We start from the raw sequence: 16,140 nt of genomic DNA on the forward strand, positions 1-16,140 counted from the left end.
AGCAATCCTTTTGTTGATCCCATTATTAAACTTTATTATACAGCAAAACTGTATTTGTCATATTTTCTTTTCCCAGGCCTCTGTAAAAAAAAAAAAAATCTGGGTATCTATATGATCCTTAATATGTTGGTAGGAAAAAAGGTTCCACGTTTGTCCTAGATATACTTTGTTTAAAAAGGTTATGTAGCCTTAAATCCCTAATCTCAAAATTCCCTGGGGAGTGCGGTGGAGGGTATTGGCTCTTTCAGAGTTACAGAAAAAAATTGCTATTTAGTTAGGACGTGTACTATCACTACGTGTGACAACACATATGATGATGCTGCCACCATCAGCATGATTAATATCAATGAATGTACTGTAGTTTAAAACCTATTGTTCACAGGAACAATATCATATCCACCATTTATTTTTAGTAATGTACAGATTTAACCTACTTCCATTGAAATGTGAATTTCAGTCAGTAAGAAGCCTGGATTCGTTTTTTTGTTTTTGCCTGCAATATAAAGTAATATATAGTTGTTAGCATGTGTATTATGCTACAATAACCACAATGCCAGGTTCTGGCGACATTTACAAACTACTCCTTAATGGCATTATGGAGGTACTATTATACTGTGACCTATTATGCATGATATATATATATATATGCTTAGTACAAGTTTTAATATTTTTATTTCACAAACTCCTAAATTCCAAAATCCATAATTTACAAAAATAACGTTGTATTGCTCAATTTCGGCGATTTGCGTAATTTTAATGTATGAGAACGTCAAGTTTATTTTCACAATTAATATAACTTGTACATAATTTATTACGTGTTATGGTCCTAGCTCACCATGACTGATTTCTAGAGACATTTACAAACCCTTTTTGGTTATAATACATGGTTGCCCAACCTACCCACCATTTCATATTCTATACACTTGCAAAGTTTCTAATGGCTATCGGATATGAAGAAGGCTTGCTAGGGGGTAAAATATGTTGTGCTAGGTTTGTGTATTTTATGTGATCCTTACATTATGAAATTATCTTGTTAAAGTTCATGAAAATGGAGACTAAACAATAATATATCAACTACTTGTTTTTAATTCTGTCATTGGTTTAGGAATTAAGTTTATGATAGCATATATTTGTACATATTTATTGTTATCACTGTTTCTTTTCAGCCACTTCAACCACATTAGAGAATGCATGAAAAGTGCTTTTTGGAACATGATTTTATTTTAATTCACATATTTTGTGTTTTTAATCTATAGTTCCTCTTCGGGTGGTTCACGGTGTGTTCCATAATATTTATAAATAAAAAAAAAATATGTATATTTTTAATTTTTGATGTGATGTGAGGGTTACGTTTGTGTTTTCGTATTGGGAGAATGCTAGGCTTCTGTCTAGAACTCCCAGTATCTATTTTGCATATACAGAGATTGCAAAGACTGGACTAGGAGAATCTCAGCCCTACATACATATCTCCCTGTAAACATGTTGAACTCTATTTAAGTCCTCAATCTTATTTTAACCTTCTTGCCAAATATTTCAGGGCTGACTTAATTTACTTTCTTTACTCTGGTCCTACCTTACTGTAGAGGAAATTTTTGATATTTAATTATAGATCAAATGTTTTGCTGGGAGGCGTTTATGTAAGTTTGAAATTTTGTAAAATATGTTTTACAGCCTATTTTATTCAACTGCTACCATAGCACACCCATTTTCTGTGTGATCATTATAATAGCAGATGAGATGCTTGACTGATCAGCACCTTGAGACCCTCACAGGTGAGTAGCCATGCTTTATAAGAGTAGATTGATTGTTTGACTTCTGAGTAAGCTTGTGGATATTTTCCATTTCTAGTCTTCCCTACAAGGCACTTTCCATGCAGCACAATAATAACTCACACACATACACTGGATGTAAGGCAGATCTAATGCAGAAGTAATACATGAAACACGTTTTAAGCAATTTACAGAAAATGTATTTTTCCCAGAACTTAAATCAGTGGGACAGGTGATTTGTGTTTTTTTTGCCTTGTGAAAAGTTTGCCCACTTCTTTGGTACAAAGTCTTTGGTCCACAGGTTCTTACACATTCTAGCACTGAGGTGATGTGCTTCTGTTTTTACATGTAGCCAAAAACCAAGGGCCAGCATGAGATGTTTTACAATGGCGTATGGTCAGTGTGAAGCTGGTAGAACCGCGCCACTAGTCTACGGAACCAACATTTATGCAGAAATATAGTCAAAGCTCCAGCACCTAGGTTTCAGCTGCAGGATAATTTCCAAAGTTTAACAGCATGTCCAGATCCTGTCAGCTGGCCACTTCAGGTTCCAGACGCCTGCATCAACCTCATGCGGCTTGTGTCTGGGGTCCACATTTTCCACTATGGATATATTGGTGTTGCGGGCAGATGTGCAACAGTGGTGGTTCAGAGCCTTCATCAGCAGCAGTAGAAGTAAGGAAATAAATAGAGGTTTCCAAGAAGGCAGATCTTTGGACGAGGGGAATAGGGTCAATCTCTTGGTCAAAGTCCACGTCAATGACACAGATATATTACATAATAAAAAATATATAACTTTTTAAGGACACTTTTTTTGTTATCCACGCAGTGCACGGTTTGTGTTAGAAGGCCGCTCCATTGAGTCCAAGGTGGGCCGGCCTTTAGGCCTCGCTGCAGCATTCATAGATATTGTCCTCCATCAGGGCTATGACTTGCTCAAACTTGTACTGCAGTTGAGTCCGCTTCGTCGTCGGGTTCGCTTCCAAGGCACTGACGATCTGGAAACAAAATCAAGTGAGCAAGTTTAAGTCATCAGGAGCATTACAGTACCAACTTGATCGTTTAGTAAGACAGTGAATGTTTGCACTTGCCAAGAACAATTTACAAAATTAATTAACACTACTGGGTGCTGGTAAATGGAGCACTAGTCTGGGGCAAAAGTTTTCTCTCCTCTCTGAACTAAAATGTCGTAATGTCCTTTCTGAACCGGCAATGCTCTTTGGTGGACCTGAAGGAAATCGGGGCGGTCTTCAAAAATATTTGGACTTTAAAAAGAGAATCTGGGGAGGATTTTAAAATTGGCAGGAGTTCAATTGGATATTACAACTCAACTAAATGCCACAACTGTTTCTAAAGAGTATATTTTATGCAGATTCATTTTGTTAGTATTAAAGAAGCCTATATATCAATGTGATAAAGCCAAAAAGATTGGAACCTTCAACATTTTTCAAAGACCTTTGCACAGTCCCAATCACTCCCAAGCGAGCTTTAACACTAGTTGACTTTCAGAACATCTTAAGTAGGAACCAGGAATCAACATCTGGCACTGATCAAGGTTCACGTTTTTAATATCCTAAACAGTGACCTTACATTAGTTTCTGCCCTGCACTGGGCTTGTGAAATCTATACTAGTTATCAGGGTCCAAGCTTTAAACGTCTTGACTAGTGGCTTTGATCCACTCCTGGGACATCTTACAATGATCAGAACTCACACTAGAAAATCTGGAACTTGGACCTCCACCCGTAACATCTATGACAAGGGGCACAGGTTGGTTATTTCACATATGACGTTGTGGACTGGGACTCTAAAATTCAGAATAGGGAACAAGGTTCAAGCTGAAACTTCCAAACAATGACCTTGGTAACAGACACCCATCTGTAGAAGTTGGAGCATTTCTGGCAGGCCTTTGTCACTGAGCACTTGATATGTTGTTCTTATGGGGGCAGTAAAACCACGGAAGACAGGATGCCTGGTCTGACGGCGTCATTGTGCAGGTCAGGCGCAGCACTTTCTTGAGCCACTCATTGGTATTAACATTGGCGAGGTGAAAGTGGATATTTGCAAATTAGTCAAGAGGGGTTTATGTGACTTCAAATTTGCTTGAAAATGCACCATTTGTCCACTCTTTTTTCAAAAATTTCTTGTGGGGTTGTTCGGGTTCGCTAGCTATGGTGCAGTATGACAATCATTTTACGCCTCACCAGTTTCAAATGTCACCAGCCACCACTGCCTTGGTTCCAACCTAAATAGTGCAGCAAACTCGAGCCGCTTTACACATTTTAACTGAGTCATGCCACATGTAATTTCTAGAACAGTTATATGAGGGTGGGATAGCATAATTAACTTTTTAAAGCATAAACATCCTGAATTGTTTTAAAATGGACATTTACCACAGAATTTGGCCTCAGCTCTGTCAAGGGCTCAGGGCTGTAAAATCTGGTTTAGTCCTGAGTTAATGATAGTAGAATCATCAGCTAAGGCCCTTACTAAGAGATGTAACCTCTGGAATACAGACCAAGTTCCATTGGTGAGAGGTCTACAGCAAGTAAAGCTCTGAGCTAACGACTGAGCATGTGGACGAGGCATCATGCCTGGTACATATGATAAGGCTTCATTTCTAATATTTACAACAGAAGTGTGAGATCAGCTAAGCATCCTGTAGATTAAGGATGTGTATAGATCTGTGATGATTGGTTTAGATGTGTCATTTGTACACGAGAGACATGGGCTCAGGTTTGTAACCTCTTGATCAAGGACATGGCCTTTCAAAATGCAACATCTGGAAAAGAGACCCAAGATGAGGGAAGTAGTTGGTTCAACTAGGAGTTAACTTTCGGAAGGTAAGATTGATGTTGTGTGTTTATCTAGTGTCATTCTGCCACTGGTATGCTCTTGCAGGACCAAATCAGAAAAGTGTCTTGGGTTCAGGTGTGCAACATCTGGAATTGGGAGATGGACTTGGGCCTACAACATGGAATAGAGACATTGATGATGAGATGTGACCATAGCCGGCACAGTAGCAGATGGATAACAAGATTAATAATACTGATAATGTACAATGTTACCACAGTAAAAGCATAAACTTCTATCTTATATTGTGGGTGGAGGAAACTGGATTTTTGTTGATACTATGCACACAGCTTTATGTATTAATGAATATGTTTCTTAAAAGCAACCTTTATGAAACTTAAATAAATGCTAAGTAAAAATAAAAGCAATAGAGCGTTTGACTTTTGTTTATAACACGTAGAACGGGGACTTGAAGTTAGCATGCAACATCTGAAATAACAATTAAATGTGCTATCTGGAATAACTGCTTGGCAGTCAAAACTGACATCAGCAATGGGGGAGCCTGTGGTACCCAGTGTTTTAAATGATTACCACCAGTAGTTAATATTTTGACGGCTGCAGATATTGGGTACCAGGGCCACAACTTATTTTTTATCATAAGACTTAAAAAAAGTAGACAAGCATTGGCTAAGCCAGCCGGTTTAGAATGCGCCAACGCATACAGCAATAGCACGTTAGAGCGAGACACTAGAAGGAGCCTGCAGGAACAGACAAAGGGATACAGGAGAAGTGTGGCTCAATGGTTAGAGCGGCAGACCCTGATGCAGAGGTCTAGCCCGGGACCAGGGTTCAATTCCCTGCCTCGGCGGGTCTTGGGCTAAAAAATTCCACGGACCTGATAATTCTCGCCTCGGTGCCTATTCCAATCATGGAGTCCCACTCTGCAACTCTGGGCAATAGCTTGCTTAATCTCCACAACGGCCCCGACAACGCTAAGGATGCCTGGCCTCCACCTTGGGGGTGCCCAGGAGTGGACACCTCACAGGGAAAGCCAGGATGGGTTCCACAGCGGTATTCGTACAAGCGCCTTGAGACACTTGCGGGTGAGTAGTGCGCTATACAAGTATCAATTTACATTTACATTTACAGTTGTAAGTAGACCCACATATTGTTCAATACAAGCACCTTAGCAGAGGTGGAATGATATACCCAAACAGCCAATAACACCAGGTGAGAGAGATGGATATTTACTGAGCTGAGCAAAAACATGATTGGCAAAGTCTCAAGCCAATGGCTGAAAGAGACTGATCTAACAAAGCCAATGGTTGAAAGGGGTGTGCCCAAAGTCTACTCTATGTATAGTATTAGCAATAGTCAGTTCCACACATACTTCAAAAGTGGGAAAGATGGCAGATGACAAAGGTAGGTAAAAAAATGTCATCGAGAAAATGGGCATGAAAAAGAAACTGCAGGAGTGAGAAAAGAGACAGAAAATTAGGGTGCAGAAAGACAGGCATGAGGTGAAATCAAGCGGAGGCAGCGTTGATATTTAGCAAACCTGGTATTCACAAGCACCAGTAGCAAGCTTATTGGAAAAACTTTGTGTTTCTGCCTTTCTTTTTTTATTTATTTTACAAATTAAGCACTGGTTAACACTCACACTAGGGGCAGAGTAGAAAGGTCATGACATTATTATTTGGATGAATGGGTCATTGACAATGCTTGATGGCCTATCAGCAGTGCTCATTACCTGATTGCGATATTTCTTGGCATATCTGTAAACTCCGGCCATGGCTACTTTGGTATTGAACTCATTTCGGTAATTCTACAACGATGAAGAAAAGCATCAAGTTAAATCAGCAAAATCATAAAGACAAAGTCAAACAGTAAGAGGCCTGGGTAAGAATTAAGGATTTCCTACACACCACTGGACTCGTGTTACACTTGTGTCTCATGATTTCCTCCATACTGTGTAGTCTGAAAGATTCACCTCTTCACTTCACATTTACACTTTAGGAGTCCCACCCGTTGCCCTCATCACTGGACCTTTATAGCATGATTCACAGAGAACTAAGGGCCAGATGTAGGAACCCTAATGCCGATCGGTAACGGCCGAAAGTACCGAATTTCGGCCGTTACCGACCGGTATTAGGCATTTGGGATGTAGGGTCAACAAAAATACTGATTCGGTAAATACGAATCGATAATTTTACCGAATCGGTAAATCAGATGTAGGAAGCACTGGAAACAGTGCTTCTGGGCTTTAAGAATTCGTTATTTACCACCAACTATTAATTGGTGGTAAATAAGGAATTCCTATGTAAATGCATAAATGTGCATTTACACCTGTGCATTTGACAGACATACATGATGTATGTATGCCACATGTGCACACCAGCACTAATCAGGGGTGCAACTGGGTGTCAAAGTGACACCCTGCCACCCTTGGCTATTTCCCTATTTTACCGAATCGGTATTTACAGATTCGGTAATTGACATTCATTCCTATGGGCTACAGGCCCATAGGAATGAATGACAATTACCGAATCGGTAAATACCGATTCAGTAATTACCGAATCTTAAAGATTCCGTAATTTTTACCGAATTTTTACCTACATAGGATTTACCGATTCTAAAATACCGAATCGGTAAAATTCGGTATTTTAGAATCGGTAAATCCAATTTACCTACATCTAGCCCTAAGAGAACAATGTAAATCAACTCTACGTCCTCCCATGGGTTCCTGATATACAACTTTCTGGAACTCTCAAAGATGCATCTGAAACCTGCGACAATCACAAGTTCCCAGATGAATTTCTCTCAAACGTTTGTGAATTCCTGTTGTGACAAGGTTGGCACAGGGACATCTGTATCAGGGCCAGATGTGGGAACCCAAAGCAGCTCTAGCAAATTTTGTCAGACCAGCCACCATACAGTACATAGTGAAGCGAGTGAGCCTGACCACTACAAGAAAATGTGGGGGGAAATTGTGCATTCTACAACAGTTTTCATTATATATTTAATTGTATTCGTTTTTAAGGCATAGTAAATGATGACCTTACAGTGCATCGGGATGCAGCAATCTTTATTGGGGCTCTTCAATGATTCCCTTACTATCACCCTCCCACTGTGCCTCTCATCTCTCCATAGCCCCTCTCTCACATTTATTTCATTGTTTTCATAGAGCATCTCATAACAGTGTAGGGTGTCGAAACATTTCACATCACACGCACACAAAGAGAAACTGAATCATATGTGTGTAAATCATTGTATAGAAAATGTTACATAAGACATAGGGGACTACAAGGTGTAGGATTCAGGTCATCCATACTATGCTGGGGCTTTGAATGCAGGAAGGCCCATTATGCTTGGGTCTAAAATGATCCCAAATGCCTGGCCTGGAAGCCCAGGGTGTTCAGCTGTGGCTGGATTTTGAAGGAACAGGATGCACAGCAGGTGGAGCTGAAACGAGCCAGCTGGATTTGGAAATGTGAGATCTTCTGATAGAAAAAGGTAGGAAGGTGGGTGTGCAGGAATGTCTAGGTACGTAATGCTAAAACCCTTTGTTACTTCCACAAGAGTAACGCAATACATTTTGGTTGAGTTTGGAAGGGTTGGAGACCCAGCTATGGGGGGGGGGGGGGGGGGGTTGGAAAGCTAGGCTGTGCCTTCATGGTTGGGTTCGGGATGCACAGGCATGAAGATGGTGTATTTATTTTTAGGTCTGGAAAGCATATGCAGATATAGAAGGCTAAGATGGTCAGTTCTGTCTGGATCTGGAAGGCCGAACTCTCGAGGATTCCTAGGTCTGGAAGGCCAACCTGTGCGTGCACGGCTAATGAGAAAGTGGAGACAGAATTACGTCTGGAAAGATCAGGTGTGCAGGAATGTCTAGGCATAATGTGTAGGCATAACTAGGTAAGAAGGCTCAGATGTACAGGTACTGCAGGCTCTGTATCCCTAGGGTCCATAGAATGTCTTACCCTGCACTCCTCCGCCAGGTGTGCATTCATCTCTTGGTCGCTGAGAGGCGGCATCTCTTTGATTTGTTTGTAATATCGCTGCACAATCTTCCGATACTCAGGAATTTCCTTTGCATAGAGGAGCTTGTTGGTGGGTGAGTCCTAAGGAGAGGACACAAATATGATTATCACAAAAACATACTCACACAATTGTATCTATTTCCAATCGACGGTGACTATCAGATACACATTGTCCTTATATTATTAAAAGTTGTAGATCTGATCGCAGCAAAGCCACTCACAGACACACTTGTTTCTTTGAATGGAGTATTGAATTGGTGTGAAGTGAGTACTGCAAACTTAAACCCATTGACTTATGAGAATGTATTTTGTTTTATGCTTGTGATGCCCATAGAAGTGGCAGATGCATCACCAAACATGTTTTTTATCTTATTGGGGGCTGCAGAGAGTGGAGCAGCCCCTAGCAGCATTAGAAAAAAACAGTAAGTCTCCTAGATCATTATAACCATGACCCCAGGAGAACTTAACATATTTGTTAAAAGCACTCTTTGCTCTTCAGCTAGAATGCAAGGCCCAATTGTGGTTGTTATTATGAATGCATTTTATGGGCTGAAAATCTTAAAAGAAAGATTCTGAGACATATTGGTTTTATTTATAAAAGTCTTTCTTTAAACATGAGGGGGGAGGATGCCCACGTGAGGTTGGACGCAGGGTCTGTCGTCAGGCTATTCGTCCAACGCTATGTCATGTAATGCTGAGGGTCATGCGCTGTGGGGATTGGTGTTATGTATGGTAATAAAATATTACTTTACAGAAATAATAAAAATAAGTTCAATGAAAAAAACGGTTAAAGGGACATTATAGTTAAGAGACAATTTCGAGGACAACGTAATGTTTTAAACTTTAAAAAAACACTGAAATGACCATTCATAGTGATCTATAACTTGTGCCCTAAGGTAACTATCACTCACGTTCTCGCCATGCACAACTAATTATCCCACATATGACATCACTCATTACGTGTTCTGTAACACCATTGATAACATCAGTGCAACATTTCAAATTACATAATTGATTACAAGTCTGCATGATGGGAAGCAAGTTATAGTTACTTCAGGGCACGAGTTATAGTTACATGAGATAACTATACCTGGAGAATTTCAGTGTTTCTTTGAGTTTGAAACGTTATGTTGTCACTAAAACAAAAAATTTCACCTAACTATAACGTCCCTTTATTCTTTGCTTTCTGCAGTGAAAATGTATATATTAAGCCCTGTTTGACAAATCTTCATATTTACAAAACTTTACATGAAATAAGTTCATCTACCTCAGCGCCTTCCTAGAAAGTCTCGGGGTGACCCGGCAAGCGGGGATCTAGCAAAAAGGGGGTTCCAATATGCCATTTCCCCATCAATTTTACACAGGGAACTTTAGACAGCATTACAGCCAAAATGGTTGAATGGAATTGCATCAAATTTGGCAGAAAGCTAGATCTTTATCCAGAAAGCATGCTGTTTTTGATTTGGTGTAAATCCCAACCCATTGAGTAGTTTTGGAGAAATTAAAGTTCAAAATGTACAGATATATTATCGCTTTAGCTGAAATTCAAAACTTTAAGTCTTCTGTCGGTTGAGGTGGCTTTTTGGATTGAGTGCTCTGAGTGGCTGGCCGCAACAAAAACAGAAATGTTGTGGCAGCCATTACAGGACTCAGGGACTTGGTCACCTGTTCTGAAAATATTTTAAAATAGAATATAAGTGGGCAGGGGACGGATACCGTGAGCCCATAGTCCTTTTGTAGGGGTCCATGGGGACCCCTGGGCCAAAATGGGGGGGTGTGACAGTTTTGCAGTCTGCAGGAGTGCCGTGGAAACTCTGGATGAAGAGGTATTCTTTCTGATAAAATGTCCCCTTGGTTGGTGCATTTCTTTTAATTGTTAATGTGGAGAGGAGGGCATTCGTGGCCCCAACATACCAGTGTTACTAGATCACCCTGTCCAATTTCTAGTACTTAATTTGAGCCGGTGGTTTCCTATGCCCAGCATCGGCACTTAGTTCTCAACAATGGCATTTATGATAACTCACCACAAGGAGGTGCTGTTAGTTTCATTTTAAGATGAGCACAACAACAGTTTAACAACTCAACATACATTAAAAATGAATAATATTTGCCACTCACGCCATTCTTATAGCCTTGGGAAGCCTAGGACAGTCTGAATTCTCACACTTGTAATAGTTTGATGTTTAGTAGTTGTGTTGATGCTTTCATTGGCAATACTGGTAGGGGCAATGAGTGGTGCAAGCTGCAATGGCCTCAGAAGGGCCCTGGCGCATACTCTTGTTTAATTACAAATTAAGCACTGCCAATTCCCTCCCTACCTTCATACCTTACAGGCAGGGGACTGTACCATTCAATGCAGCTGCTGGCTCTGGGGTGGCCATGGTGCCCACCCCTCGAGCGCCCAATGAAAAAAATGTCAGGTGGTGCACAGTGTTTGATGTTATTTGAGATGTTATCAATACGGCTGAACATGTTATGAGTTATTCAATATGTGGGGTCATAAGCAGTTCAAGGCAGGGGTGCAAGCTCAGTCAAATATAACTGGTGAATTTTCTGTTTCGTTTAGTTAACACCTTGGCTGCTATGACTTTTCCCCTCCTGTGCTAAATAATATGTAAATCCATTGTTCATGACGAGCTCAGCTCGTCATGAGCACACGAGCAGTGTACTGCATGACGAGCTGAGCTCGTCATGAGCATGGAAGGGGTTAAAAAATTCATTTTTTAGCAGATCCATCCATCCATCCATCCCTCCATCCCTCCATCCATCCATCCATCCATCCATCCCTCCCTCCCTCCCTCCCCTCCCCTCCCTTTAACTTAAATAACATTTAATTATTTTCGGACACCATCTCAAGAAGTCAGTACCTGGTTTTTCGTTTGCGTCAAGGGCACAAGGGAGTATAATTGGATATATATATAAATATATGTATATATATGTGTGTGTATGTATGTATATATATATATATATATATATATATATATATATATATCCCACAACTTGGCTCCGCTTGGTCGACCCCTGGCGCTCTCCCACCGGTGCGTTTTCCTCGGCAGAGCCCTGCCGAATTACAATTCCAAAACACCTTTGCAGGTAATGAAAACACACTCGAGCGATCTTTTTCCTTTTTCAGTTGTTTATTGCACCACAGTTTCTTGCAGCTACCAACGCGTTTCACCGCCCACAGACGGCTTGATCACGGTCAATACTCTTCCACTTACAATCACCTATAAGGTGTTCTTGTGCAAAGTCACATGACATACCACCACTTCCTGTCAATGGTAGAGGATTGTGGATAACGTAGTTCCTTAGTATTTACAATATGTTACAAACATTCTGCAGAGCGCCACTTATGGCACTTATACTTTTGCTCTGTGATGTATAGTTATAACACCAAAGATTATCAATCTCGCCCTCTAGTGGGCCACATATGCATAATATGTTCGGTTGATTTCTTGCCCTCCAGTGGGCTACGAATTTTGGAGCACATAAGGGCAACAGCAAATAAAGATAGAGCTAACGCCGTGGCGAAGCACATGGAAACAGCACACAACGGAGACTGGAAACTTCTAAAATTCTACGCATTGGAAACCATTGTCCCTCATGAAAGAGGTGGAGACAGGGAACATAAACTAAGATGCAGGGAATCCCGACAGATATTAAATTTCAGAACTTTACATCCGGGAGGTCTGAACCAGAGTGAGGAACTTTATGTTCATTTGTAAATACAATTGTAAATAATTGAAATTGGAACTGCAGCTGAATCAAATTGGGACTTTGTATGTATATGGTGAAAAAGTTTTTTTCTAAAGTGTTTTTCTTCCGTTAATGTCAATGCAAATATAATAACAGCTTATATGAATTAGAAGGATATGATGATTATGTGGTGACTAAACCTTAAGTTGTAACAATTGAGGGATGTATATAGTATGTAAATACCGTTAAGCCCACTGGAGGGCAAGAAATCAACCGAACATATTATGCATATGTGGCCCACTAGAGGGCGAGATTGATAATCTTTGGTGTTATAACTATACATCACAGAGCAAAAGTATAAGTGCCATAAGTGGCGCTCTGCAGAATGTTTGTAACATATTGTAAATACTAAGGAACTACGTTATCCACAATCCTCTACCATTGACAGGAAGTGGTGGTATGTCATGTGACTTTGCACAAGAACACCTTATAGGTGATTGTAAGTGGAAGAGTATTGACCGTGATCAAGCCGTCTGTGGGCGGTGAAACGCGTTGGTAGCTGCAAGAAACTGTGGTGCAATAAACAACTGAAAAAGGAAAAAGATCGCTCGAGTGCGTTTTCATTACCTGCAAAGGTGTTTTGGAAATATATATATATATATATGTATGTATGTATGTATATATATATATATATATATATCTATATCGAACTGTCAGATAGGATAAAAAATGCCATGTATGATGCCAGGTAGTTCTTCTGTATTAAAAAAACGTTTCCCATCTGCGGTCTGACCCCGAGCGACGTCCTGCGGCCTTATCTCTGGACTGACAAGGTCTCATGTGCCCGGCTGGATAAGAGAGGCGCTATCGCTCTCCGGCAAACATGGCCGCCAGCCTTCCCACCGCCATCAATCACTCCGCGGTGACGGCCTTGACTCCACGGAGGACGTTCACCCCCAGCAGCCACTCACCCAGCCTGGGGGTGGAGGGGGAGGGGTAAAATGATGAATCTGAGGTTCATGGGGTCAGATTAGGCCATATTTAGTGTTGCAAAACAGATGATTAATCTTGTTAATGCTCACAGGCTGGCAAGTCATGGCCAAGTATTGTGTAGTCAAAACAGAGAAACGTCCTCCGCCCACAGCCAGTGTGTGCACAGTGCAAAACACACCAGATGGGGAGATACATGTGAATTGCTGCGGTTTTCACATCTGTTTAAAATGTGGTGGAAATACAAAAAAATATGAACGAGAGCAACAACATGCCAGTAACGAGGTTCTACTAGTTGCTCGGAAAACGCGTAATTTTTCATTTTAATTTTCATTTCTCAGAACTTTTTTATTATGTTATATTTCTGGCAGAGCTCAGGCCTAACTCCATGAAGCTGCAGAAAGGCTTTACAGAGAAAATCATGGTGTGCAGAGTCTGGGTGAGATCAGATTGTAGGAACTAGGAAGGGATGACCCTAAAGGCTCAGAACAGGTGTAAACAACTACACAGAATAACTCTACTACATTAATCTATCAATACCACGACCAGAGTGATCAACATCACATCTAACAGTTGTTTTAATCACGAGACTACCCATTATCTTGACACAGACACTTAGATTAATCCTAATTAACCCTGTGCCTTTTCTGGCCACTAACCTCAATCCTAAACCTAACTTGAAGGTTAACCCTACATTTTACCATAATGGAAATGGTAAGCCTAGCTTTTAATTTAAATGTACCTAATCGCGACCGTAATCCATACCTTAAACCGAACCGTAAGCATAATACTACCCCTACCTATTATCCCAACGTATACCCTACTGATAACATTTACCCTATGCCGGAATGGTTGGTGCCCAGAATACTACTGTCTGGAATGGCGTCCTGGGCCTTGGAATGGCGTTCCGGGACTTGGATTGGCGTTCCGGGCCTTGGATTGGCGTTCCGGGCCTTGGATTGGCGTTCCGGGCCTTGGATTGGCGTTTCGGGCCTTGGAATAGCGTTCCAGACAGTAGTCGACCAACAGGGCCCTGCAGCGTCCCCGTGATTGTGTAAAGATCTGCAGGACAGAGCTAGAATGCAGCATCTCCTCGTGAAGAGGGATCTCTCTCGCTCTCTCCGATGGAATCAGCAGTGACTGATACTAGTTCGGGTGATGTGGAGCACCCTCACTGTAATGGTCTTCCGTCACTTACCTTTCCCTATGTGAATAACCTTGGTGCCAGTGGCAACTGTTATTGAATAGTACTGGAGGGTTGGGGGATTAGAAATAAAATAAAATTTGAGTTACCTGCTGCCGCCTCTCGCCCGTCATTCTTCTGTTGGCGAAGCAGGAAGCACATAGGCTCCCAGACTCCACGATACAATCACGGTGCTGCTGTCACCAGCATGACAGCAGCGTTGTGATTGGTCTGTACGCCCTGGCTCGGCGCTCAGAAAGGGATTGAAAGCCTGTGCATGTTCTCTACCCAGCTGTGCAGTACAGACGATTGGAGAACATGCTATGACTGTTTGGCTGGCGAACCTGCCTGCAACCTTAGAAAAAGCCCACCACTCCTCCCCCTACTGGCTGTGACGACAGCCCAGCCCCGCACCCAAAAATGCAACCAAACTGAGCCAGTGCAGAAAAATAACATGATGACATTGTGTTATTATCATTGTATTTGCTCGTTTTTGCACAGCTCAGAGAGCTGTGGAGCGACGCTCATCTCCCTTAGCGGAGGAGCCGCCATGCAACTGCTTGGGGCACTCCTAGACCTCTGCCTTACTATTTATGCTGCAGTGGTCAGGAAGAAGTTTTCGGATGACACTCCCACAATTTTCCACCACTTTTGTCAGTCTCAGACCTGAACTCATGGGCTCCTGCCTAAGTGTGAACACGTGTGAAACACCAGCCAGACTTGCATGTTTTATTATTTTTTCAAATGTGTAAGAGCATTTCATAGGTGGACAATTGTTCCCGTCTAATTAATGCACTCCCTGTGATAGGTTTCTTCAGAGTTACACAGGTTGCTAAACAAAAAACAAAAAACGCTATATCTACATGTAGTTATAACAATCTTCTGACTTGTTTAGAACCTCTTTAGAAAATCCATTTAAGTTACACTATCTTCATAGAGTTGATTCTAGTAGAAACTTTGCAAACCAATTTCGATAAAGCATCCCCCAAAAACATCGGGGGATAGTTAAGGCTGCATTTATGGAAATTATCTCTAGGCTAGAATAAGCAGTGCTTAATTTGTGCCATGTTTTCCTGTGCTCCGCACCGGCACTTAATTCCAAATACTGCCCCTTTTTGATTAGTCTGCCACATGGTGGTGCGGTCTACCTAGTTTCAGCAGATCATCTCAATTTAGCAAGTCAATATACACTAAGGAATAATAACAGCAGCGCGTCCGGGCCATTATTAGTGATATTTTGCATCATTGGCAAGAGCAGATGGTGGTGCAAGCTGCGGCGGCATCCTTAAGTGGTCCCGTGGACACTGGCACTTAGTGTTGTAGAAATGAAGCAATGCCCAAGTTAACCCTTTAGTAAGTGGAGCGCCACGATCTGTGAATTACGTTTTAATACATTCCGGATGCTCATTTTCTTTTGTGACGTCAGTGGAGGTACTTCACCAAAAATAGAGCTACTTGAAGTGATACAACACAACCTCGCTGTCATGACATCACCGGAAGTGACCAGGAAAACAACACCAGGTCTTGACTCCTACCCTGTAAGGCTAAGCCAAATGGAAAAAGAAAACAACACAATTGCCAATACTGGACTATACTTTATCCTTTCTAGTATAACCTTTATGAACAAAACATACCGGTCCGTTTTATGAATTACGTCACTAGTTTATT

At 41.4% G+C, this 16,140-nt stretch overlaps 1 protein-coding gene across 1 annotated transcript in view; it reads right to left on the reverse strand.

Moving 5' to 3' along the window:
- Nucleotides 1–655: 655 nt before the first annotated feature.
- The window catches only part of PLXND1 (plexin D1), a 383,087-nt gene continuing 367,602 nt past the window's right edge, over nt 656–16,140 (reverse strand). Inside the window, exons 34-36 of the mRNA XM_078661693.1 lie at nt 8,544–8,684; nt 6,311–6,385; nt 656–2,767 (exon numbers count right to left, since the gene is read on the reverse strand). Of these exons, the coding sequence (XP_078517819.1) occupies nt 2,651–2,767; nt 6,311–6,385; nt 8,544–8,684 (333 nt within the window). The 3' untranslated portion in view covers nt 656–2,650. The remainder of the gene's footprint in view (nt 2,768–6,310; nt 6,386–8,543; nt 8,685–16,140) is intronic.

This window comes from Lissotriton helveticus, chromosome 9, assembly GCF_964261635.1.
Source record: "Lissotriton helveticus chromosome 9, aLisHel1.1, whole genome shotgun sequence".
Lineage (NCBI taxonomy): Eukaryota > Metazoa > Chordata > Amphibia > Caudata > Salamandridae > Lissotriton > Lissotriton helveticus.